This window comes from Sesamum indicum, linkage group LG8 (genome assembly GCF_026168435.1).
Source record: "Sesamum indicum cultivar Baizhima isolate 11 linkage group LG8, ASM2616843v1, whole genome shotgun sequence".
Taxonomy (NCBI): Eukaryota; Viridiplantae; Streptophyta; class Magnoliopsida; order Lamiales; family Pedaliaceae; genus Sesamum; species Sesamum indicum.
In genome coordinates, this window is record NC_142664.1 from 23,645,639 (window position 1) to 23,669,862 (window position 24,224).

A 24,224-nucleotide genomic window follows, 5' to 3' on the forward strand; every position below is an offset into this window, starting at 1 on the left:
TGACATAATCTGGTTTCAATAAGAGAAAATAGGATAAAAGTACTCTATCTGGTTGAGATGAAAGAAGTTTTGAGTAGCATTTGCATGTGAGATAAAAATGCAATGACAATAATTGATATGTTGTTTAAAATTTGTTAAATAGAAAATAAAACATAGTTAACTATCAGAGTTGATATTGTTTATAATTAATTTTCGAGTTATAACAGAAATATATTTTCAGAAAAAAAAATTACCCAGCCGCAGCCACCGCCCCCTTATAAAAGGGGCAGCAATCAGATTCGGGGCGGCATCGCCAACAGAAAAACCTACTGGTGGTGAAGAAGATAAAACGTAAACTATTATCATTTCATACGGTTGACTTCTCATTCACCAATTTGTTGGCGTTTATGTGAGTGTGTGAGAGAGAGAAACATCAATAAGACATGGCTTATGCTGCTGTGCTTTCTCTTAAGCTTACAATTCAGCGCCTTCTCAATTCTTGTCATCAAATTCCTACTCTTCCACCCTATCCAGAAATCTTAATACTTGCATACGATGAGGTTGAGTCCTTCGAGAAAATCTTTTGTTCGAAAGAGAGCAACAGCAAGAGGACGGAGGCTTTGGAAAGGCAAATCAGAGAGGCAGCATTCAGACTGGAAGACGTACTTGAATCAGCCCATGTTTCAGATCAATATTTTCTGTCACAATCTCAAACCCCTGATGGAGTTGATATCAGCTACTTGGCCATGAAAGTGAAGGAAGAGATTGATTTCTTCACCGAAACAGTGAAGAAGATCGGGGAGCAATTAAGCAACCCGTCGGCGTCGCTGCTTGCTGAAGAAGACGACGAACTTGTTTCGTCTACAACAGCAGGTCATTCTCAAGGAAAGAAGTCAAACATCTTTCCATCGGATCATGATGAGTTGATTCGACTCAAACAGCTGCTAATTTACCCTAGATACGATAAATTCGAAGTTGTGCCAATAGTTGGAATGGCGGGTATTGGCAAAACAGCTCTTGCTAAAGAAATTTTGGAAGATTCCGCTATCCGGAGCCATTTCAACCTTCTTGCTTTTGTCTCAGTAGGCCCAAAATCTGAATTTAGAGAAATCATGCTGGATTTGCTAGCTAAAATTGGTGATGAGATTCATATAACACATGAACAATCTGATCAATGGCAATTAGGCGCCGCTGTTTACCAAAAATTGTTTGGTACGAGTGATTCGGGTCGAATTATTCGATCTCCTGAGACGATCTCACCGCTGATCGACTAACTCTTCCGAAAGCACGAGGTCTCCCACCTGCAGCTGGCGGGGTCGAATTCTGCGATTGTGGCTCTTCATCATTAGGCCCTTGTGATGTAAGATTCTAGCATATGCGGACTCCCTTTTTTCTTCGATGACGGTGAGGTCGAAGCTTCGTTCGGCTTGGTTCGCCTCGGGCTCATACTGCATAACTCTTTGCGATTCCTCCCCTATTTCAGCAGGAATGATGGCCTCGGTTCCATACACCAGGCAGAAAGGGGTCTCACCCGTGGCGGTTCGCGGTGTCGTGCGATAGGCCCACAGGACCCCGGGCAGTTCGTCCACCCATGATCCCTTGCTCTCAAGGCGCGTCTTCAAATGTTGCAGGATTGTCCGATTGGTCACCTCGGTCTGCCCGTTCGCCTGAGGGTTCGCGACTGCCGTGAAGTGTTGTGCGATCTTGAGCTCCTTGCACCATTCCGTGATCTTCCTGCCTTGGAATTGCGTACCGTTATCGGATATCAGTATTCGGGGTATACCAAATCTGCATATGATGTTCCTCCAGATGAAGTTGATAACTTCCTTCTCGGATATTTTGGCTACCGCCTCCGCTTCGACCCACTTGGAGAAATATTTGACCGCTACGATGATGAACTTCTTCTGAGCTTGCGCGGGTGGGAAGGGGCCCACGATATCAATTCCCCACTGGTCGAATGGGCACGCTATCTTGATTGGTTCCATTGGGGTCGCGGGCTGATGTATTAAGGAAGCATACTTCTGACAGCTTTCGCATTTTCTCACCAAGTTCTTTGAGTCTTCGACTAGAGTGGGCCAGAAATATCCCTGTCGCATCACTTTCTGAGCCAGCGATCTCGCCCCGGAATGATTGCCACAGCTTCCTTCATGTATTTCCCGCATCACGTACATGGCCCTCTCTTCGTCCAAGCATTTCAAGAGAGGATCGTCCACCGTCCTCTTGTACAGCTGGCCCCCCAACAGTGTGAATCGAGCAGCCCGAAACTTGAGTCTTTTGGCTGCCACCGAGTCGCTAGGCAAGGTACCCTCCTCGAGGTAGCTTACGATTTCGTTCATCCAAGACCCTGTCGTCGAAACGACCTGGACTTCTGATCTTCCTACGAGGGCTGACTGCTCGCGTATTAGGGCTGTGATTTTGCGATCCCGAATTCCATCCATTGCCGCACCAAATTTTGACAGGGCATCCGCTTTGTCGTTTTCTGTTCGGGGAACTTGTGAAAGCGAACATCCACTAAACTTTCTCATCAATCGCTGCGCGATCTCTTTGTACTGTGTCATAGTTCTCTCTCTTGTCTCGTATGCTCCTTCAATTTGCATAGCGATCAGCTGTGAGTCGGTGAAAACCTCCAGATCGCGAGCGCCTGCCTCATACGCTAGCTCCAGCCCTAATACTAATGCCTCGTATTCCGCCTCATTATTTGTTACCGGGAATGATAGTCGAGCAGCCACTTCTATCTCGACGCCCTCGGGTCCTTGGATCAATATGCCCGCTCCTCCATTATTCGCGTTGGAAGACCCATCGACATGCAGCATCCATTTCGAACAAGGCTGTTCACACGTTTCGGGTCGTTCCAGGTCGCTTATTAACTCCGTCACAAAATCCGCTAGCACCTGTGCTTTCTGGGCCGTTCTGGATTGGTACTCAATGTCGTGCTGTCCCAGCTCTACTGCCCATTTGATTAGTCTTCCTGATGCCTCGGGTCGCGACATCACGTGTTTGAGAGGATGGTTCGTCAATACCACCACCTTGTGCGACTGGAAGTATGGTCGCAGTTTTCGAGCTGTTACAATTAGGGCAAGGGCTAGTTTTTCCATCTCCGAGTATCGGGATTCAGCTCCTTGGAGCATTTTGCTAACATAATACACCGGATTTTGATTACTGGCTTCCTCTCTCACCAGCACTGAGCTGACCGCATTTTCGGACACCCCTAGGTACAAGAACAAAGTCTCCCCTTCCTTCGGGTTTGCGAGCAGTGGGGGTTTTGTGAGGTATTTCTTCAACTCCTGTAATGCCTGATCACATTCCGATGTCCACGCGAAATTTTTGGGCTTCCGCAAGATCTCGAAAAACGGCAAGCTTTTGTCGGCCGATCTAGATATAAACCTGCTCAAGGATGCGATCTTTCCCGTGAGCTTCTGCACTTCTTTAACCGAATTGGGTGATCTCAGATTCATTATAGCTTGAATTTTTTCTGGGTTCGCCTCTATCCCTCGCTCACTGATCATGTACCCCAAAAACTTCCCTCCCGTCACTCCAAAGGTGCACTTGTCCGGGTTGAGCTTCATTCCGTGCGACCTCATTACACTGAACGCCTGCGAGAGATCTTTGATGTGGTCTTGCGACCTCTTACTCTTAACCAGCATGTCGTCGACGTATACCTCCATGGTTTTTCCGAGCAGATCGCCGAACATCTTGTTAACCAATCGTTGGTAGGTCGCACCCGCATTTTTCAGTCCGAACGGCATCATGTTATAGCAATAAATCCCCTTATCTGTGACGAAGGAGGTTTTGTCTCTATCTTCTTCCGCCAGTTGGATCTGGTGATATCCTTGGTATGCATCCATCATTGAAAAGAGTTCGAACCCTGCGGTCGAATCCACCATGGTATCGATCCGCGGCAGCGGGTATGGGTCTTTAGGGCACGCCTTATTCAGATCCGTGAAATCCACACACATCCGCCATTTTCCTGAAGATTTTGGGACGAGCACTACATTGGAAAGCCAGTTCGTGTACTGGATTTCCGATATATATCCAGCTTTCAGCAGCTTCTCGACCTCTTGCCTGATAGCATCGTTCTTTTCCTTGCTGAAATTTCTCTTCCTCTGCTGCACAGGTCGAGCAGTGGGGTCAACATTCAACCGATGTACAATGACCTCCGGGTCAATCCCGGTGAAATCCGACGGACTCCACGCAAACATATCCGCGTTCTTCCTTAGAAAGTCGATCATGGCCATCTCTCCCTCGTTTAGGCTGGAACCTATCCTGGTCGTCTTGCTGGGGTCCTCTGCGGCGAGCTGAATGGCCTTGTATTCCTCACTGGGTTTCAAATGTTCAGCTTCATATGGTCGGGGCTCCGCGTCCTCCCTGACCTTCTGTTTCTTCGACCTCGGCTCTCCCTTTATTGACAAATTGTAGCATTTGCGGGCCTCCTTCTGGTCGCACGATACCTCCCCGATCCCATATTCAGTGGGGAATTTCATCTTCATATGGTACGTGGAGATGACCGCTCGGAACGAGTTCAACCCGGGCCGTCCCAGTATGACATTGTACGTGAACGGGGTATCGACCACCAAGAATTTAACCATCAGCGTTTTCCTCTTCGGCTCTGCGCCCATGGACACTGGCAGCTCTATCGTCCCTAGCGAGGCCACTTCGCTTCCTCCAAATCCAACCAGCGGGGTTTTTACGGGTTCGAGCCTCGCGTTTTCCAGCCCCATCCGGTCTACGACATTTTTGAAAATTATGTCCGCTGAGCTCCCGCTGTCAATCAACACTTTGTGGACGGTGAAGTTCGCGATATCGAGCTTGATGACCATGGGGTCGTTTTCTCCACCGTCCTCCAATCTGTCCGAGCTGTTAAATGAGATGGCCTCTTCGCCCTCCACCTTCAGCACGAATTCCTTCTGTCTCACCGATCCGGCTGTTCGGGCGCATCTCTTCCGTGTTCGACTCGAATCTCCCGCAGTCGATCCTCCCGCAATGGTGTATATGATGCCTTTAGTGGGTGCGTTGTTCGCACCCGTCGGGGGTTTGTCGATCCTTGATGGGCCCGGGTTTCTGTCTCGGTCCGGGCTTCTCGATCTACTCCTCCCTCCCCCTCCGATCTTACAATTTGGGGGCACGCGATCTCGGAAGTGCCCCTGTCGAACGAGCCTTTCGATCTCGTCTTTCAGCTGGTAGCACTCCTCTGTACTGTGTCCTCTCTCCCGATGGAAACGACAGTACTTGTTAGACGTTTTCTTGGTGGGGGTGTATCTCGTATGTCTAGGCCATTTCAGCACGTCGGCATTCTCTACCATCATCAGAGCCTTCTCTCGAGACATTGCCAAAGGAGTGTAATTGTGGTATTTCGGCACGTACTTGGGCTCCCTCCGTTTCTCCGCTTTCGGTTTGTCGTTTCCTCCTCTTCCCTCATGAGGTCGTCTGGGAATGTACTCCCGCTCCCTTCGTTCCGAGTCTTTCATCGCGTTCATCTCCTCTTCGTCAATATATTTCTGTGCTATCGCCATCAGTTGCTCGACATCGAAGGGCGGATCTCGCGCGAGGGCGGAGGCGAAAGAGCCCTTCCTGAGTCCGTGGATGAGGATACTCACGAGCATGTCAATCCTCAACTCTTGCACCTCCAGGGTCTCATTGTTGAATCGACCCATGAAATTTTTCAGCGTCTCATCTTCTCTCTGTCGGATGTTGAACAGATGGGTAGCCGACCTCTTTTGTTTCTTCTTGCTCGCAAAATGGAAATTGAACTTTTGCACGAGCTGCTCGTAGGACTCGATGCTTCCACGGGGTAGGTTCGTGAACCACTCCTGAGCTTTTCCCGTAAGTGTGGTCGCGAACAATTTAGCCATTATCGGGGCTGATTGTCCGTAAAGATTCATCACCATTTCAAAGGCGGCCACATGCTCCTGGGGGTCTCTCATCCCATCATATCTCCTCAGATCGGGCACCCTGAACCCTGGCTCGACGGTCTGAACGAGGATTTCATTACAGAAAGGGGAGTTCTTGTTCTGTGCGACGATCTCCCCCCGTTTCTTCAACTCGTCGATCTGCTTGTTTAGGCTGTGTATCTGTTTGCCCACGCTTTCCACTTCGGCCTTGGATATAACCGGCTCTCTTCTTTTTGCGCGTCCATGGCTGCTGGAACCTGCATCGGATGATGCTGGTCGCTTACTGCAATGATCATGTTCCCCTTGAACTCTTGACTCTCTTATTGGCTCCACGTTTTCGAATAACTGCCTTCTAGCAATTTTTTTGACCAGGGGGGTCGCTGTTCTCCTTTCATATTCTACTATGGCCTTTCTGCTTGCCTCGTCTATCATTCTTTGCAACTCATCCGGAGTGATTTGGATGGTTGCACCTGCTCCTCTCCTGGGTGTTTCTTCCTCGGCAGCATTTCTCCTCGATGAACCTTCCATAATGATAGAATTCTCAGAAGTTCCCACAGACGGCGCCAACTGATCCGGGTCGAATTATTCGATCTCCTGAGACGATCTCACCGCTGATCGACTAACTCTTCCGAAACAGGTTTTGGATCCCCTGAGAATAAAACACGAACCGTGAGCTCGTCGGGTATGTCCCCGACAATGACCCTCCGACGCTCAAGTTAGGTTGATCGAGAGAAATATGCTCTATCTCAAAGTTCGATCTCAATTAATGTGCAGCAGTTACCTGGTTTACGGCGTATCGGGGTCTATTTATAGTATCCAGTTGTACGGCAAGTACTGGGCCACGTGGCCTCATCTGGTTGATTTCCATTCTGATCGAATGGTCGTCATTGTCCAGGTCTTCTGTCGGTTCCTACGACCCGGGTCGGGTCCTCTGCGACCCGCCCGCTGTGAGGTACGCGGATCCGGTCGCGGAAATGACCATCCTACCCTTAATGAAGGGCTTTTTAGTCTTTTTGCAGGGGGGTTATACATATACCCATCAACGAGATACCTAATTGTGTTCGATGACATATGGGATCAGAGATGTTGGGAAGAGGTGAGAAACTATTGTCCAGACAATAGTAATGGAAGTCGGATCATCATAACAACTAGGCTAGAACAAGTAGCTGAATACGCCCGACTCGGAGAATGGCATTTTAAAAAGAGGTTCCTGAATCAACAAGAAAGTTGGCTTCTTTTTTGCGATAAGGTGTTTGGTGGAGACCATTCATCATGCCCTCCTGAACTTGAGAAAGCTGGAAGGAAGATTGTCAAGAAGTGTGAAGGACTTCCTCTCACAATCATTGCAGTTGCCAGACACCTACACGATGCCGAGAGGACGCCAGAGTACTGGAAGCAGGCAACCAAGAAAGTGCATACAGCCATCATCGGTGCAGACAAGGAAGCATCAGAGGTACTATATAAGAGCTACAAGTATTTACCACAATACCTGAAACCATTTTTTCTCTATATGGGAGTTTTCCCTCATGACTCAGACATCACTGCCTCCAAGCTCACCAACCTATGGTGTGCTGAGGGATTTGTTCAACCATATTGGATCCAAACATCTTTAGAAGATTCTGCCATGAAATCTCTTAAGAAGCTTGTGTCCTCAAATGTCATTAAAGTCCGTGAGCCCGCCTCCTCTGGTGGAATTAAAACGTGCAACGTCTATCCTGCTTTTTGGCATATATGTATGAGAGAAGCTGGGGAGCATAAGTTTTTTCATGTCATTGATAGTATTGCTAATCAAGGTATAGAAAGCCAGCGTCGACTATGCATTCATAACAACGCTGTATTTGGTATAAAAAATGTGCGCAAGTCAACGACATCCGCTCCAAATGTGCGTTCCGCTCCTCTGCACTGGTCCACACCATCAGTATCCAATACCAATGTATTTGAATTTTAGTTTGTTGAGAGTACTGGATGCACTTACTATCCGCTTCTATGGTTTCCCGAGTGGAGTAGTGAAATTAGTTCAGTTAAGATACCTGGCCATCACTTATAACGGGATGCTCCCTGATTCCATATCCAAACTCCGGTATCTTCAGTACTTGATTGTTCATCAATATCTAAGCATCATATATTATGGCAATAGTCGGTCGTATTTGCCCATGGAGGTCTGGACTATGCAAGAATTGAGGCATCTCGAGGTTATGGGAAGCGACATAGCAGATCCTAGTTCTGAGGATGTCCTCTTACCGAACCTCTTAACACTTTCAGGTATTAGCATTCGCAGTTGCACCAAAGAGGTTATTAAAAGAATCCCGAATCTGAAGAGATTAGGAATTCGAATTGAAGTGCCACCAGATACTGCTGAACCTTTAATTTGCTTTTATGATCTTGTCTATCTCATTAAACTTAAATCACTCAAATGTTCCGCAGTGAATCCTAATCTCAAGTTGCAGGGTCTTGGCCCCAAGCCTCCTGCTCCATTTTTCCCAGTGTTTCTTAGAAAGTTAACACTCGGTGGACTTGGACTTCCTTGGGAAGAAATGAATCTTATTGCTTGTTTGCCGAATCTTGAGGTGCTTAAACTACGATGCTACGCCTTTCGAGGGCCGGAATGGGAAACTTTTGAGGGGGGATTCTTGAAACTTAGAGTTCTTCTAATTGAAGACACTGACTTGGAATACTGGAGAGTTGGTTGTTTTGATTTCCCATGTCTTCAGCGCTTACTCATTCACCACTGCTACAAATTGAAAGAGATCCCTCGAAGCATTGGAGAACATGTATGCCTTGAAATGATAGAGATAGTTGATGGCACCCCTTCTCTTGTGGCTTCAGCAAAGCAAATACAACACGCCTGGGGATTTGCTGGTCTGGAAGTTTGTGTGAAGAGCTCTCTGGAGGAGAATGGCAAAGGCAAGTAGTCAGAGTAGGTTCAAAGGCAAGTCAAAATCGGACTTGCAAACTTTATTCATCTTCTACTTTGTAACAGAAATTTTGTTGAGAGTCGACATTCAGTTTGCGTGTGTGCTATATGTGCTGCAATTGAATTGTGTAAGTGCATTTTGCAAACAAATTGGAAACTCTAGTCAAGATTCAATTGGCGAAAATTTTAATTTACATTATTTTTTATTTTGGTCCCATTGATATCAGACTCAACAGATTTAATCTTACAAGTCTAAAAAAATTATAATTTTATCCCATTATCCATTTTTGTTAAATTGTTAGCGAAAAGGAGTACATACAGTGCTCCATTAGAAAAAAATTATTATTGGCTAAAGACCATGGTAAATGACCATTAGATAAATCGATACAAAAAACTAACTTTTCCACCGTGAAAAAATTATATACTACGACTAAAAGTCATGGTCAAAATATTTGGCATGATTTTAGCCATAACAAATATTTTAATCACGCTTACATCGTTTTGCAGCCTTAGTTAATAGTTATTTACTTCAACTATTTTTTATTAGTCCAAACCACCTCGTTTAAAAGGTCATTAGGCAAAACAACATAGTAGCAAAATGGCATCACCACACGGGCAATAGACCGAAAGTACCACATTTTGCCATTGGACAAATGACACTGTAGCAAAATGGCATTTACAAAAGGGGCTAAATAGCAAAAAACGATCATATTTGAGATGGGTTAAACTCAAAATATCGTTAATCCATTTATACGTGGAAAAGAAAAAGGTACTAATGGTAAAGCCAGTGAAAATTATAGTAGAGGCTATCGCCACCAGACTCAAACAATCAAAACGATAACGCTTCAAATCAACGAACCTAAAAAACCTAGTCATTTCATTCATAGGCGAAAAAAATATTAAAGTTAAAATATTAGAGAAATTGCTGCTGTTAGAAACCTACCTCAGCTTTATAGTTAATAGCAAGGTCAAAGTTGTTGCATGGATTAAATGATAAAATAAATTATTTGAAAACTGAGAAATATTAAATGTAGCCAACATATATACAAAGTTTTCATTACATTTAAATAATTAAAAATACCAAAAAGTTAGTAATTCTTCAAATTGAATCATTTTAGTCAAACAACATTCTAAATACATAGATAGATAGATTATATCAAATGTCAAATTTGCCATGCCATATATTTAACTATTTAGTTGCAATTATGAGTATGGATCTATATTTAATTTTTCCACATGATGGCCAACTTTTCTAGATGCCCTCGCCCATTTCATCGCCAATTTTATACACCAAGTTGTTGATTTATTATTTCATACCATCGTCATTTCATGATATTAAATAATAAATATATATATATATATATATATATATGCATCCGCAGACTAAATTTCAAAGTAGAATTATATTTTATACACTAAGCCGCACATTAATTATTCTGTAATCTCATCACTTTTAATTAATTAAATATGTATCCGGAGACTAAATTTTATATTTTCATAGCAAGAGTTCACACAATGGTATCCTAAAAGTTAAATTTTTGTCACCTAACTATCAAAATTTTGGCATTTTTATCCCATTCATATTATAAATAAATTGATACTCATTTTACATATATATCATGTAAGTTAACAAGCACTAAGTGGACAGCACATGATGAGGATCAGACGTGGTCATGCTTTAATATAATTTCTCCCCGTTTGGTGGGGTGTGTGAGCAATCAAAGATGGCTTTTGCTGCTTTGATTTCTCTTAGGTACACAATGAAGAAGTTTGTCCAATCAGATTTTGAACAAGCTTACGAGGAGGGGTTGATGTCCATACTTGAACTGCTTAATACTGCTGGACAAGCATACAGAAGCTATGACAGCCAGATCTTGAAAGATGTGGGACGGCAGATGAGAGAGGTGATATGCAGATTAGAAGCTTTGTTTGAAGAATCTGTAATCGACTTCTGGGAAGACAAGGATGAGAAGGAAGAGATCAATTCCTATGCCCAAAATCTCAAGGAAATCAAAGAGGAACTCAGCACCCACCCTTTCTGGCCTCAACAACTCCAAGATCTGCCTATCGCACAAACTATTGGTAATTTCAATTTTATCAAACAAAATATTTATGTAAATATATATATCTACAGCGTTTATGTTTGTCACACCCTGTATCTAATATATTATGTATTATTTTTAGCAAATTAATTTATTATTACCCATGAGATTTATTCTTTTTTACATATTTTTTGTTTAAAATGTATTCGCAAAAACTTATTTGAGTTAATTGGAATAAAGCAGAAATTGTACTAAACTTGATTATTTAATTTAAGATTAATTTATTTTTCTAATTAAACTATTTTATTTTCCCTAGTCAGTTAACTAGAAAAAAAGTTTATCTGCTGTCTGTTATATTTTTTTTATAATTAACAGTTTGACTCATCAAAATTAATGATAATTTTACTAGAAATTGTTAATTAACTTCTTTCAAATCAATAAAAAGACTATAATTACTTTTTTGAAATGATACTAATGTGACTGGTTGTTCAATTAGACAATGAGACAAATATTATTGAATTTTATTAATAATATTTGTTCAATTAAAATGGTCATATTATTTAAAAAAGAGATGATATCAAACTAAAGCGATGCATATTGTTTGTTTCCAAGCCATCATGAGCTTATGATTGTATTAGCAAAAATAATATCTTATTAGCGTTTAAATTTATGAGAGCATATACATTACATAACAAAGACATTGTTGTCATGTAATAGCGAGAGGCATAAGAAGAGGACTTTGTAGCATGGATTGTTTCGGAGTTATTCACCGCAATGTAGTTATGCGATGGAGAAAGGGACAATCTCGCACAACGACTACAAACTTGTTGATACCTGGTGAGTATCATTTAAAATTATATAAGTATTTGTAAAATTAAAGGAATATTTTATGAACATTGTGCATGTCTATATAAGTACATCATGTGATATTTTGATATTCGTTATAAACTTTCATTAGGAGCAAAAAGTCTTATCTATCTTGATATTGCTCAATTCGTTATAATTGAATATGCATATGATCTTTAAATTATCTACTTATCTATTTCCTATATGATTAATGTTTGACTGGGTTTATGGATTTGATCATACGATTCTTACTAAGCGGTCAATAGGCCCGAGGCATGTTGGGGTAACATTGGGCTGCCAGTTGAGGTTTCATCATTCCTTTTCCACTTAGATGTCCTTTCACAAGCAAGTTAGAGGTTGTCTGTATGTAATTGACGCCCCTATGTACCTAGGCATGGCCAATTCTATGCAATCATGGGGTCGCTCGCTCCCTACATAAAGGATAAGATAGTAAACGGTTTTTTGGGAGACACATATAATTTGATTTTTGCCCGATATGGTCTTCACAGACTTGATTATCATTGTTTCCAACAATATGAGGTTTAACATATTTTGATCAACTTTTCTATATTGACTATTTTCTTCCACGTGCACCTACACATGGTCTCACTAAACTTTTTCTTACATATTTTGCATTTCCTTCTTTAAATAGAAGTGACGTTGTGAACAAATCAGCCCAACTGACCTAAGAAAGAGATCAAGGTGATGGGAAAGAGGTTGAATTTTAAAAACATGTGATCAGTCTGACCATTTTACTATTGTTTTTGGTGAGTTTATGGTTGTTATAATTTAAATTAGATCACAACCCGGAAATAGCTCTACAAGGGGAGGCCTACTTTTGGGGCATGACAAGATGGTATCATAGCTCAAGTTACTTGTTGAGCTATATTAGGCAAAGATTTTCGGACCTACGGTATAAGTTTGCTGATTAGAGTTGAGGTTCAAGAGTCTAAGTTACTTTGGAAACTTTTGGATTGTTCAGTGCTAAAATTGTTATTAATCATTGTTGGGCGGCTGACCAGTACATGATTTATTACAATTGGAGTGTTGAACTAAGAAATTTATGTCGTTGATCTTGTTGTGATAGTCTTTGTGATAATATTATAAGTTTGTGTTGGATATTAGACGTCAATCGTTTAAGAAATATTTGGAGACATACTATGTCTGATAGGTGGAAAGGAACTTATGCAACAAGTATAGTATTGATTATTTCATAAGGTTTAGACATTAGTAATCATTAGCAGCAATGTTTGATTTTATAATTGGTTTCTTGAGATTAGCTGGTTTCCAATTAAGAGATGATTTGAACTTTTGAGATATTTATTGGAGGAGTGAGATGACATTGTTGGTGTTCAATCAATTATTATTTTGGTGAATAGTATATTCCATATATTTAATGTGATATACAGAAAATATATAATTGACCTTGTTGTACTAGACTATTGTCCATATTCTAAAGATAGAAACTACCTCTAATGATGATGGGATATAATGTAATAGTAGTTTTTGTCTAATCTTGTTCCGTCCATATGTGCTCCACTAGTGAAGCCAAGACAGCTCAATTAGTTGCATTCACAAGATGTCTTCTTCTCCACTCCTTAGCTGCCTATTGAATGTGTTGCTGCCATTATCTATAATGCCATTTCCACTTGATCAATCTTTGAATATGTCTAACAACTCAAGTAGCATATGTGCACTCAAAGCAGAGATGAGAACAGGATTCCTCTTCCTGATCATCACTAAATATGCATTGTGTTCCAAAATGTTGTAACTAAGGAGTGTCTAGTGTAGTCAATATTTCTTATATAACTAGCCAAAGAATGAATACAATCCTTGGATTGTAAGAGGGCAAGGAGAACGGTGTTTCAGGTGACTGGTGGGAACACTAATGAAATAGTTGTAGTGTCAAAGTAGTAGTATACTGCCCAATCGGTGACTGTCTTCACTTTCTTATATGGTTGTGACCCTTAATACTTAGTAAATTATGAGTGATTTTCAATCCTTTTTCTGTATAACATCAAGCTAAGCCCATTCTCCACAGGAAAGTACTATAGAGACTTTGGAGTTTGTATTCAACCAGTATGTAGTGGTCCTCTAGGAAAAACACTGCAACATCTCGAGTGGATGTCAAGTCTATTTATTTTTAATCATGATAAATAGTTAAATATTGTGTCTCTTCTAGTGTTAGAAATTAATACTTGACCATAATGGTTTAAGATTTCTCTTTACCAACTTAGTATTAAATGTGCAAGTTCTTAGGAAAAATAATTCAAAATAATGAAAATTTTTACCCAAATTAGGTTTGGTCTACCCAAATCAATTAAAGAGCAAATGTATCGATCATTTTTCCTAAATTGTGTACCAATTACGCGATGATAACTGTATTACATTTACCATATAATTAATTCAAATCCAACCAAACCCGATCTGAATTAAAATTTCTAAAAATGGCTTATGTTACTTTGATTTCTCTTTAAGCTTACAATTCAACGTCTTCACATTCTTCTCAAATTTCTTTCTTCTCTCTCCTCCAGGATTCATACAAGTTGCTTACAAGGAGGTTAAGTCCTTACACGAACTTTTTAGTTTGGAAGAAGGAGACAACATAAGGGTGCCAGCTGCTCTGGAAAGGGAAATCAGAGAGGCAGCCTGGAGACTGGAAGATGTCCTCGAATCACTCCAAGTTTCAAATCAATATTTTCTCCCACAATCTCAACACCTCCATGGAGCTGAGAGGAGCTACTTGGAGGAAGAGATTAATTTATTCACTCAAAAGATCGAGGAGCAATTAAACAACACATCCGCACAGCCTGAAGAAGATGAAAGTGCAGTTGTCTCGTCAGGAATTGTTCAGTTTTCTGAAAAGAAGGCAAAGATGGTTGGATTAGATGATGAATTAAGAAACGTGAAGAAAGCGATCATCCACCACAAGGGACCATCCGAAGATTCCAAGCGGAAAATAGTCTCCATCGTTGGGATGGCAGGCATAGGTAAGACTGCTCTCGCTAGAAAAGTTTACGATGATATATTCATTTCAACTGCTTTCGACTTTAAATATTGGCTCACAGTAGGCCCAGAATTTTCAACGAAAGAAATCACGCAAGGTGTTCTCAATGCTATGGGTCTTATGTTTGATAAGATACGTACAGGAGGAGACAAGGAATTAGCCAAGTTTGCATACACAAGTTTGGAACGTAAGAGATACCTAATTGTTGTGGATGACATATGGAATACACAGGTCTGGGATGAGTTGGAAATGTACTTTCCAAACAACAACAATGGAAGTTCAGTCTTGATGACAACTAGGCTACATGAAGTTGCTAAATATGCTAGCAGTGATGCAATTATTGAAAAAAACTTCCTAACTGAAGAAGAAAGTTGGCTTCTTCTTCGTAGAAAAGTGTTTGGCGAGGAGCACTTATGCCCTCATCAACTTGAGGATGCAGGAAAGAAGATTGCTAAGAAGTGCGAAGGACTTCCTCTCGCTATCAATGCTCTAGCCAAGCATCTGTCAAAAGCAGAGAGGAAGCCCGAGTACTGGGATAGAGTAGCAGAGAAAGAAAGTTCAGCTATCATTGGTGCAGATGAGGATGCGACGAAGGCACTATACTTGAGCTACAAGCACTTACCTCATCATTTAAAAGCGTGCTTTCTCTATATGGGAGTTTTTCCACTTGATTTTGAGATCCATACCTCCAAGATCATCAATTTATGGTGTGCAGAAGGATTTCTTGAACGAAATTCTCATAAAAGCTTAGAAAACATTGCCAGGGAATGTTTGAGGAGCCTTATATTTAAAAGTGTTGTTCTTTTGCGTGAGCCCAGCTCCAGTGGCACAATTAAGACTTGCAAGGTCCATTCTGTCTTTTGGCATCTATGTACGCGAGAAGCTGAGAAGGACAAGTTTTTCCATATCATGAATAGTAATGCCAATAAAATTATTGGAAGCCAGCGCCGGCTTTGCATCCATAACAACACCTTGTTTGGCATCAAAGATGTACGCAACTCAATGGCGTCCGTTTCAAATGCACGTTCCCTTCTCTGTACTGGTCCGCACCATGAGTATCCAGTGCCAAAATGTATGGGCTTTAGTTTGTTGAGGGTACTGGATGCACTTACAGTCCGTTTCTATGAGTTTCCGATTGAAGTAGTAAAACTAATTAAATTAAGGTACCTTGCCTTCACTTATAATGGAAAGCTTCCTGCCTCTATATCCAATCTCCGGTATCTTCAATACTTGATTGTTCGACAATGTCTACGCATCTTATCATCTGAGGCTCGTCAGTCATATCTACCCATGGAAATTTGGGATATGAAGGAATTGAGGCATCTCCAAGTCATGGGAAGGGACCTACCAGATCCCACTTCCAACGATGCTTTCTTGCTGAATCTCTCAACACTTTTAGGTGTTAGTGCTCACAGTTGTACCTATAAGGTTTTTGAAAGAATACCGAATCTAATCAAATTAGGAGTTCAAATGGAATTAGCACCAGACGTTGATGAACCCTTGTGTTGCTTTGAGCTTCTTGCCTCCCTCCATAAACTTGAATCACTCAAGTGGTCGGTAGTGAATCCTAATTTGCAGCTTCTTGTCCCAGCAGCCTCTGTTCCTATATTTCCACCTGGCCTTAAGAAGTTAACTTTGAGTGGACTTGGATTTCCATGGGAATACATGAGTACTATTGCTAGATTGGAGAATCTTGAAGTGCTCAAACTGCAATGCTATGCCTTTCAAGGCCAAGTGTGGAACACAAAGCTGTCTATCTTCTCTAAGCTTAGGTTCCTACTAATTGAAGACACTGATCTGGAGGATTGGTATGTCAAGAGTTGGTTTCCATCCCTTGAGCGGCTAATCCTTCGTCACTGCTACAAATTGAAAGAGATCTCTAAGGAAATTGGAGATATTGTATGTCTTGAAATGATTGAGCTGGATGACTGCAACCCTTCTCTGGTGGCTTCTACAAAGCATTGGGCAGATAAAATTCCCGCCCGGAGAAAGCTTCAGGTTTGTGTTAAGTCTTCGGAGAATGATAAGAAGCGCAAGTCATGAGTCGCACCTTGGCTCCAAAGGCAATTCGTGGAATTAAGTTTCAGTTAGGCATCGAAAAAATTATATTTGCGATATTATTTCTCTGTATGTGTATAATTTTTTTGTTATGATGTTTTATGCTCGAAGTGGGAAATACACCGAATACGGAAAATTATATTTTATATCCCATATGTTAGGATTTTTTTTTGTTTAATTTATTATGATTTTCTTATATTGTGTTTTATAACTTGAAGTTTTTTTAATTTTAATATTTACGTGTATTTTTGTTTAATAATTGATGGACTATTATGGGAACACATGCTTTCTCCGTTAATCATGTTATGCGTACAACTTGTGGACCATGAGAGGTCACAAACCACTAAAACTCTTGCATTGTTCTTGTTTTTAATATATTATATATAAATTATGACAAGGTTATAATTAATTCTTGATGTGCCTATAATAAATAGAGAATATAATATTTTTAATTTTATAAATTAGACCCGTTTCACTTTTGGTCCCATTTATTAAAGAATTAGTACTTTTAGTCCCATAACTTATAAAAATTAATATTTTTGGTCCTCATCCACTTTTTTGTTTGTAATTTAACGGTGTAGCATACGTGCATTATTGTTAAGTATGTTTTGTTTGAGAGAAAATTTGTCTGTTTTTCAATTTGAGACCATTTTGGAGAAAAAATTAAATAACCACATTTGATGAGGGAACAAAAATCTTGAAAAAAAATTAGGGTAAAAAGTATAGTGATTTCTCTCTTCTTTTACAAAAATTGAATCGTATCATTCCCATATTTTTATAAATTAAAACCAAGTAGAAGCAAAACAAAAAGATTGTGATGTAGTGTACAGCTGGGAAATCTATGGTACCCGATTTTTTGATGTAGTGTATGTTGTCGATCAATTCTTGTACAAGGATTGTGATTAATCTCAATTGTTGGTGGTTGCCCGGCTAGTGAAGATCAAGGTCGAGCACAATATGCTCCAAAGATGCTATGATGAGGTGTCCCAATAGGTTGGTGACCTATTACCCCATGTCACACCCTTTCCCCAATTACTACACCAATGATAAAAAGCACATGACCCGACATACCAATTATCAGACGAAAGAAGACACAATGTGTCACCTTTCTGATGCCGAGGGGTGGAGGTATTTCGTCTGAGTGCACTCTAATTTTACAATGAAGTCCTATAATGTTAGATTGGATATGTGCACCTATAGGTTTGCATCGCAAGAATAATACAATCTCACATACTCATGTTGATCGATTATCCTAACATCATACTATCTCTCACTCAAAATATGTATGAAGTCCGAATACGTGTTCCTGATACTAATGGCCCCTAACCCATAAAAAAAAGCAACAAAAGAAAAATTAATTTGTTCATTCCTTGCCCTTGTAATCTTCACCTTGCTTGTCGATTGAGGATTTTTTTTTTTTTTTTTTGGAATAGATATGTAAATATAAATTAAACAAAAGACATAATAATTTACACATAAACAACATATATCATGAAGTCATTGAATATAATAATTGATGATAAATAATTATTATGCATTGAAAAATAAAAAATTGTCCATACGTACTTACCGATTCATACAAAATAGGTAATCAATGGCATAATGTCTACCTAGCAAAGCATGCATGAAAGAAAATAGTTTGTAATATATAAGACATGAAACCTAGTTAATATAATAAAAAGTGTATTAATCAAAACTTATTAAATTTAATTTGGAAAATAATTAAGGTAAATTGTATAACACCCCTATATTTTCAATAAATAGTAATTACGGTATGCGCTTAAATAATTTGGAAAACAATTAGGGTAGAAAAATTATATACTTTTTAGTGTTTTTTATATTTAAAATAATATATTTAATAAATAAATATAATTTATTATAATATATTTGGCTCAATAAATAATTTAAATTAGTCAAACATATTTAAACAAATTAATTATGTAAAGAAATCAATTTAAAATATATTTAAATGTGAAAGAAATGAATAAAATGGATATTATAGACTTAAAGTAATTTTAGAAAAAGCCAAAAAATGAAGTCCACTCGCACAACGGACGAGTGTCAGACACTCTCCGAAAGTTTTAATGAAAATGGAATTTTTTTATTGCATTTTATCAAACATATAAAGCTTTTTACCTATAAAATTAACACAGAAAATTTATTTCTATTTCACCCAAATACAGGAGTGCTATGCAATTTATCCTATTCAAAATCCACCTCAAAATGGAAATCTTGAGTTGGATTCAACCCATAGAATTAGAATCCAACCCAAATTGCCACCCTTTCACCCTTGATTTAGATACAATCTCGTCCCACCCTCTCAATCTATTTTAAAAATCGGGTTCGGAAATAAAACTCGAAACTTGTGTGGATTTTATTACAAATAAACACGGAATAGGAAGTTATTTAAATTTTTGCGTTATGATGGCCAGCTGGTGAAGATGCTTTTTGCCATTTCGACGCACCATTTAATATATATGATGGCCAGCTGGTGAAGATGCTTTTTGCCATTTCGACGCACCATTTAATATATATGCGCCCAAGTTGTCCATTTATTATGTCATACTAATAGAACGTAAACTATTATCATTTCATAAAGTTGACTTCTCATTCACCAATAATTGATTAGACATTGTAGTGCTGTAAGATTTCTTCCAATTTGTTGGTGTTTGTGTGATTGTCTGAGAAGAGAACATCAATAAGACATGGCTTATGCTGCTGTGGTTTCTCTTAAGCTTACAATTCAGCGCCTTCTCAATTCTTGTCATCAAATTCCTACTCTTCCACCCTATCCAGAAATCTTACGACTTGCATACGATGAGGTTGAGTCCTTGGAGAAAATCTTTTGTTCGAAAGAGAGCAACGGCAAGAGGACAGAGGCTTTGGAAAGGCAAATCAGAGAGGCAGCATTCAGACTGGAAGACGTACTTGAATCAGCCCATGTTTCAGATCAACATTTTCTGTCACAATCTCAAACCCCTGATGGAGTTGATATCAGCTACTTGGCCATGAAAGTGAAGGAAGAGATTGATTTCTTCACCGAAACAGTGAAGAAGATCGGGGAGCAATTAAGCAACCCGTCGGCGTCGCTGCTTGCTGAAGAAGACGACGAACTTGTTTCGTCTACAACAGCAGGTCATTCTCAAGGAAAGAAGTCAAACATCTTTCCATCGGATCATGATGAGTTGATTCGACTCAAACAGCTGCTAATTTACCCTAGATACGATAAATTCGAAGTTGTGCCAATAGTTGGAATGGCGGGTATTGGCAAAACAGCTCTTGCTAAAGAAATTTTGGAAGATTCCGCTATCCGGAGCCATTTCAACCTTCTTGCTTTTGTCTCAGTAGGCCCAAAATCTGAATTTAGAGAAATCATGCTGGATTTGCTAGCTAAAATTGGTGATGAGATTCATATAACACATGAACAATCTGATCAATGGCAATTAGGCGCCGCTGTTTACCAAAAATTGTTTGGTACGAGATACCTAATTGTGTTCGATGACATATGGGATCAGAGATGTTGGGAAGAGGTGAGAAACTATTTTCCAGACAATAGTAATGGAAGTCGGATCATCATAACAACTAGGCTAGAACAAGTAGCTGAATACGCCCGACTCGGAGAATGGCATTTTAAAAAGAGGTTCCTGAATCAACAAGAAAGTTGGCTTCTTTTTTGCGATAAGGTGTTTGGTGGAGACCATTCATCATGCCCTCCTGAACTTGAGAAAGCTGGAAGGAAGATTGTCAAGAAGTGTGAAGGACTTCCTCTCACAATCATTGCAGTTGCCAGACACCTACACGATGCCGAGAAGACGCCAGAGTACTGGAAGCAGGCAGCCAAGAAAGTGCATACAGCCATCATCGGTGCAGACAAGGAAGCATCAGAGGTACTATATAAGAGCTACAAGTATTTACCACAATACCTGAAACCATTTTTTCTCTATATGGGAGTTTTCCCTCATGACTCAGACATCACTGCCTCCAAGCTCACCAACCTATGGTGTGCTGAGGGATTTGTTCAACCATATTGGATCCAAACATCTTTAGAAGATTCTGCCATGAAATCTCTTAAGAAGCTTGTGTCCTCAAATGTCATTAAAGTCCGTGAGCACGCCTCCTCTGGTGGAATTAAAACGTGCAACGTCTATCCTGCTTTTTGGCATATATGTATGAGAGAAGCTGGGGAGCATAAGTTTTTTCATGTCATTGATAGTATTGCTAATCAAGGTATAGAAAGCCAGCGTCGACTATGCATTCATAACAACGCTGTATTTGGTATAAAAAATGTGCGCAAGTCAACGACATCCGCTCCATATGTGCGTTCGCTCCTCTGCACTGGTCCACACCATCAGTATCCAATACCAATGTATTTGGATTTTAGTTTGTTGAGAGTACTGGATGCACTTACTATCCGCTTCTATGGTTTCCCGAGTGGAGTAGTGAAATTAGTTCAGTTAAGATACCTGGCCATCACTTATAATGGGATGCTCCCTGATTCCATATCCAAACTCCGGGATCTTCAGTACTTGATTGTCCATCAATATCTAAGCATCATATATTATGGCAATAGTCGGTCGTATTTGCCCATGGAGGTCTGGACTATGCAAGAATTGAGGCATCTCGAGGTTATGGGAAGCGACATGCCAGATCCTAGTTCTGAGGATGTCCTCTTACCGAACCTCTCAACACTTTCAGGTATTAGCATTCGCAGTTGCACCAAAGAGGTTATTAAAAGAATCCCGAATCTGAAGAGATTAGGAATTCGAATTGAAGTGCCACCAGATACTGCTGAACCTTTAATTTGCTTTTATGATCTTGTCTATCTCATTAAACTTAAATCACTCAAATGTTCCATAGTGAATCCTAATCTCAAATTGCAGGGTCTTGGCCCCAAGCCTCCTGCTCCATTTTTCCCAGTGTTTCTTAGAAAGTTAACACTCGGTGGACTTGGACTTCCTTGGGAAGAAATGAATCTTATTGCTTGTTTGCCGAATCTTGAGGTGCTTAAACTACGATGCTACGCCTTTCGAGGGCCGGAATGGGAAACTTTTGAGGGGGGATTCTTGAAACTTAGAGTTCTTCTAATTGAAGACACTGACTTGGAATACTGGAGAGTTGGTTGTTTTGATTTCCCATGTCTTCAGCGCTTACTCATTCACCACTGCTACAAATTGAAAGAGATCCCTCGAAGCATTGAAGAAAATTCCAGCCTTGAAATGATAGAGATAGTTGATGGCACCCCTTCTCTTGTGGCTTCAGCAAAGCAAATACAACACGCCTGGGGATTTGCTGGTCTGGAAGTTTGTGTGAAGAGCTCTCTGGAGGAGAATGGCAAAGGCAAGTAGTCAGAGTAGGTTCAAAGGCAAGTCAAAATCGGACTTGCAAACTTTATTCATCTTCTACTTTGTAACAGAAATTTTGATGAGAGTCGACATTCAGTTTTAGTTAGTTTTTGAAAAGACAACATTTGCGTGTGTGCATATATGTGCTGCAATTGAATTGTGTAAGTACATTTTGAAAACAAATTAGAAACTCTAGTCAAGATTCAATTTGGCTCCAAAACCATTATTGGTACATTATTTTTTATTTTGATCTCTTTGTTATCTGACTTAACATATTTAGTTTTATAAGTCCAAAAAAATTATAATTCATCCCATTACCCATTTGTGTTAAATTGTTAGCGAAAGGAGCACGTGCAGTGCTTCATTAGAAAAAGAATTATTATTGACTACAATACTAATGATTATGGCTAAAAACTATGGTAGATGACCACTAGATAAAACCGATGCAAAAAGTAACTTTTCCATCGTAAAAACATTATTTGCTACGGCTAAAAATTATGGTCAAAACATTTGGCATGATTTTAGCCATAGTAAGATAAAAGTTGTTGCATGGATTAAATGATAAAATAAATTATTTGAATACTAAGAAATATTAAGTGTACCCAACATATATATAAAGTTTTCATTACATTTAAATGATTAAAAATACTAAAAAATTAGTAATTCTTCAAAATTGAATCATTTTAGTCAAACAACATTCTTAAAAAAAAAATAGGTGTTTTGATATTTATATAACTTAAAAAAGTTGATATAATTTTTAGGTGTTTCGATATTAGATAGTGTATTTTATAAATGAATATTAGAATATATTTAAATTAAATAATTGAATTTCATTAATAATATATAATATTATAAGTAACTTTTATTTATATTCATATAAATTTTAAATTTAAAAAGTGAATTTTTAGTATATTAATTTTTATAATATCATTTATTAATTTAAAACATGTGCATACTAAAATATCAAACAAAATGAGAAAATTTTCCCACATAAAAAAACCTCAAAATCAACAAAAAAGATAAGGACAATTCGCACAAACCGCGCGTGTGGCTCACTCTCTGTTATTTTTTAACAGAAATGGTGTATTTTACTGTATTTTAGATAACATGGAGATTTTTTACCTATAAATATAATAGAAAGGAATTTCGCTAATACAAGGGGGTGTTATGCAAGTTATCCAAATAATAAAGATGGCAGATGTCTTTCGATGTTTAAGGCTTAGTGATGTCGCCCATGCGTGTTTGTACACATATAAACTATCAACTATTAGATTATAAATGATATTATTATCAAGTATTACTTCAATAATTCACAGCTCATATAAGTATGTATTTACATGAAAGGCATCGACTTGTCCTATTTTAAATATATATATATACATATATATATATACATCAAACATCTTTATCAGCCATTGCTATTTTTCATGAACATTTAAATAATGTATAATTTTGAGAAACTAACTAATGCAAGTTTGAAAATAAGAGTGGTTGAGACATTGAAAAATAAGAAAAAATATGTATCTTGGCCAAAAGATATGCCAAGTTGTTGCATAGATTAAATGATAAGATAAATTGGTGTAAAAATATTAAGTTACCAATAGAAAGTTTTCATTACAATTAAATAATCAGAAATTCTAAAAAAAATAGTAGTTGGTAAAAATTGAACCATTTTAGTCAAAGAGCATTCTAATATACGTGTGTGTACATATATAGATATGTACATCAAAATGTCAAATTTGCCACCCCATATATATATTTATATAATACTATTTTAATTTTTCCACATGACGCTCAATCAATGACTTATTATTTTATATCATCTTCAATTTCATGATATTAATTAATTAAATATATATGTATCAGCTGCAGACTCATTCTCAAAGTAGAATTTTATTTTATACGCCAAGTTGTACACTTATTATTATGTAATATCACATTAATTATATTAAATATGTGTCAGCAGACTAAATTTTGAAGTAGAATTTTTAAATTTTCTTAGAGTTCACAAATAGGTAATTCTGTGTTGAAATTTATGTCACCTACCAATAAAACATTTGGCAGTTCTTGCAAGCCATCCATCCAATTCATATTTTTTAATACCTCCATCCAAAAATTATATAGGTTCATCAAACATGAGGAGGTATT

At 39.0% G+C, this 24,224-nt stretch overlaps 4 protein-coding genes across 5 annotated transcripts; 3 read left to right on the forward strand and 1 right to left on the reverse strand.

Annotated features, from left to right (window-relative positions):
- Nucleotides 1-1,235: 1,235 nt before the first annotated feature.
- On the reverse strand, nucleotides 1,236-6,395 carry LOC148787319 (uncharacterized). Its single transcript, XM_088883568.1, has one exon. It carries the CDS (start codon nucleotides 6,393-6,395, stop codon nucleotides 1,236-1,238), a length of 5,160 nt encoding a protein of 1,719 aa, XP_088739694.1.
- A 208-nt stretch (nucleotides 6,396-6,603) lies between these two features.
- Nucleotides 6,604-8,903, forward strand: LOC105180198 (uncharacterized). The gene is made up of 2 exons (XM_011103861.3): nucleotides 6,604-7,320; nucleotides 8,315-8,903. The coding sequence occupies exons 1-2, from the start codon at nucleotides 6,604-6,606 to the stop codon at nucleotides 8,777-8,779; spliced, it is 1,182 nt and encodes a 393-aa protein (XP_011102163.3). The 3' UTR covers nucleotides 8,780-8,903.
- A 1,496-nt stretch (nucleotides 8,904-10,399) lies between these two features.
- LOC105180197 (putative late blight resistance protein homolog R1A-3) lies at nucleotides 10,400-16,880 on the forward strand. Its single transcript, XM_011103860.3, has 3 exons — nucleotides 10,400-10,863; nucleotides 11,541-11,660; nucleotides 14,204-16,880. Exons 1-3 carry the CDS (start codon nucleotides 10,506-10,508, stop codon nucleotides 16,717-16,719), a joined length of 2,994 nt encoding a protein of 997 aa, XP_011102162.1. The 5' UTR covers nucleotides 10,400-10,505; the 3' UTR covers nucleotides 16,720-16,880.
- Nucleotides 16,881-19,291: 2,411 nt separating this feature from the next.
- Nucleotides 19,292-22,302, forward strand: LOC105179365 (putative late blight resistance protein homolog R1B-14). 2 transcript variants are annotated; one of them, XM_011102970.3, is made up of 2 exons: nucleotides 19,292-21,429; nucleotides 21,615-21,812. In XM_011102970.3, the coding sequence occupies exons 1-2, from the start codon at nucleotides 19,440-19,442 to the stop codon at nucleotides 21,659-21,661; spliced, it is 2,037 nt and encodes a 678-aa protein (XP_011101272.2). In that variant the 5' UTR covers nucleotides 19,292-19,439; the 3' UTR covers nucleotides 21,662-21,812. The 2 variants fall into 2 exon arrangements, with proteins under 2 accessions (XP_011101272.2, XP_088739424.1); XM_088883298.1 differs by having other exon boundaries at nucleotides 19,295-22,302.
- Nucleotides 22,303-24,224: the final 1,922 nt, after the last annotated feature.

Excerpts from the sequence above, each read along its gene's own strand:
- LOC148787319 (XM_088883568.1), bottom strand. The coding sequence starts at position 6,395 with ATGGAAGGTTCATCGAGGAGAAATGCTGCCGAGGAAGAAACACCCAGG.
- LOC105180198 (XM_011103861.3), top strand. The coding sequence starts at position 6,604 with ATGCTCTATCTCAAAGTTCGATCTCAATTAATGTGCAGCAGTTACCTG. Across the intron at positions 7,321-8,314 it reads CAGACAAGGAAGCATCAGAG|GGTCTTGGCCCCAAGCCTCC; the intron begins GTACTATATAAG and ends CTCAAGTTGCAG.
- LOC105180197 (XM_011103860.3), top strand. The coding sequence starts at position 10,506 with ATGGCTTTTGCTGCTTTGATTTCTCTTAGGTACACAATGAAGAAGTTT. Across the intron at positions 10,864-11,540 it reads GCCTATCGCACAAACTATTG|CGAGAGGCATAAGAAGAGGA; the intron begins GTAATTTCAATT and ends GTCATGTAATAG. Across the intron at positions 11,661-14,203 it reads TACAAACTTGTTGATACCTG|GATTCATACAAGTTGCTTAC; the intron begins GTGAGTATCATT and ends TCTCTCCTCCAG.
- LOC105179365 (XM_088883298.1), top strand. The coding sequence starts at position 19,440 with ATGGCTTATGCTGCTGTGGTTTCTCTTAAGCTTACAATTCAGCGCCTT.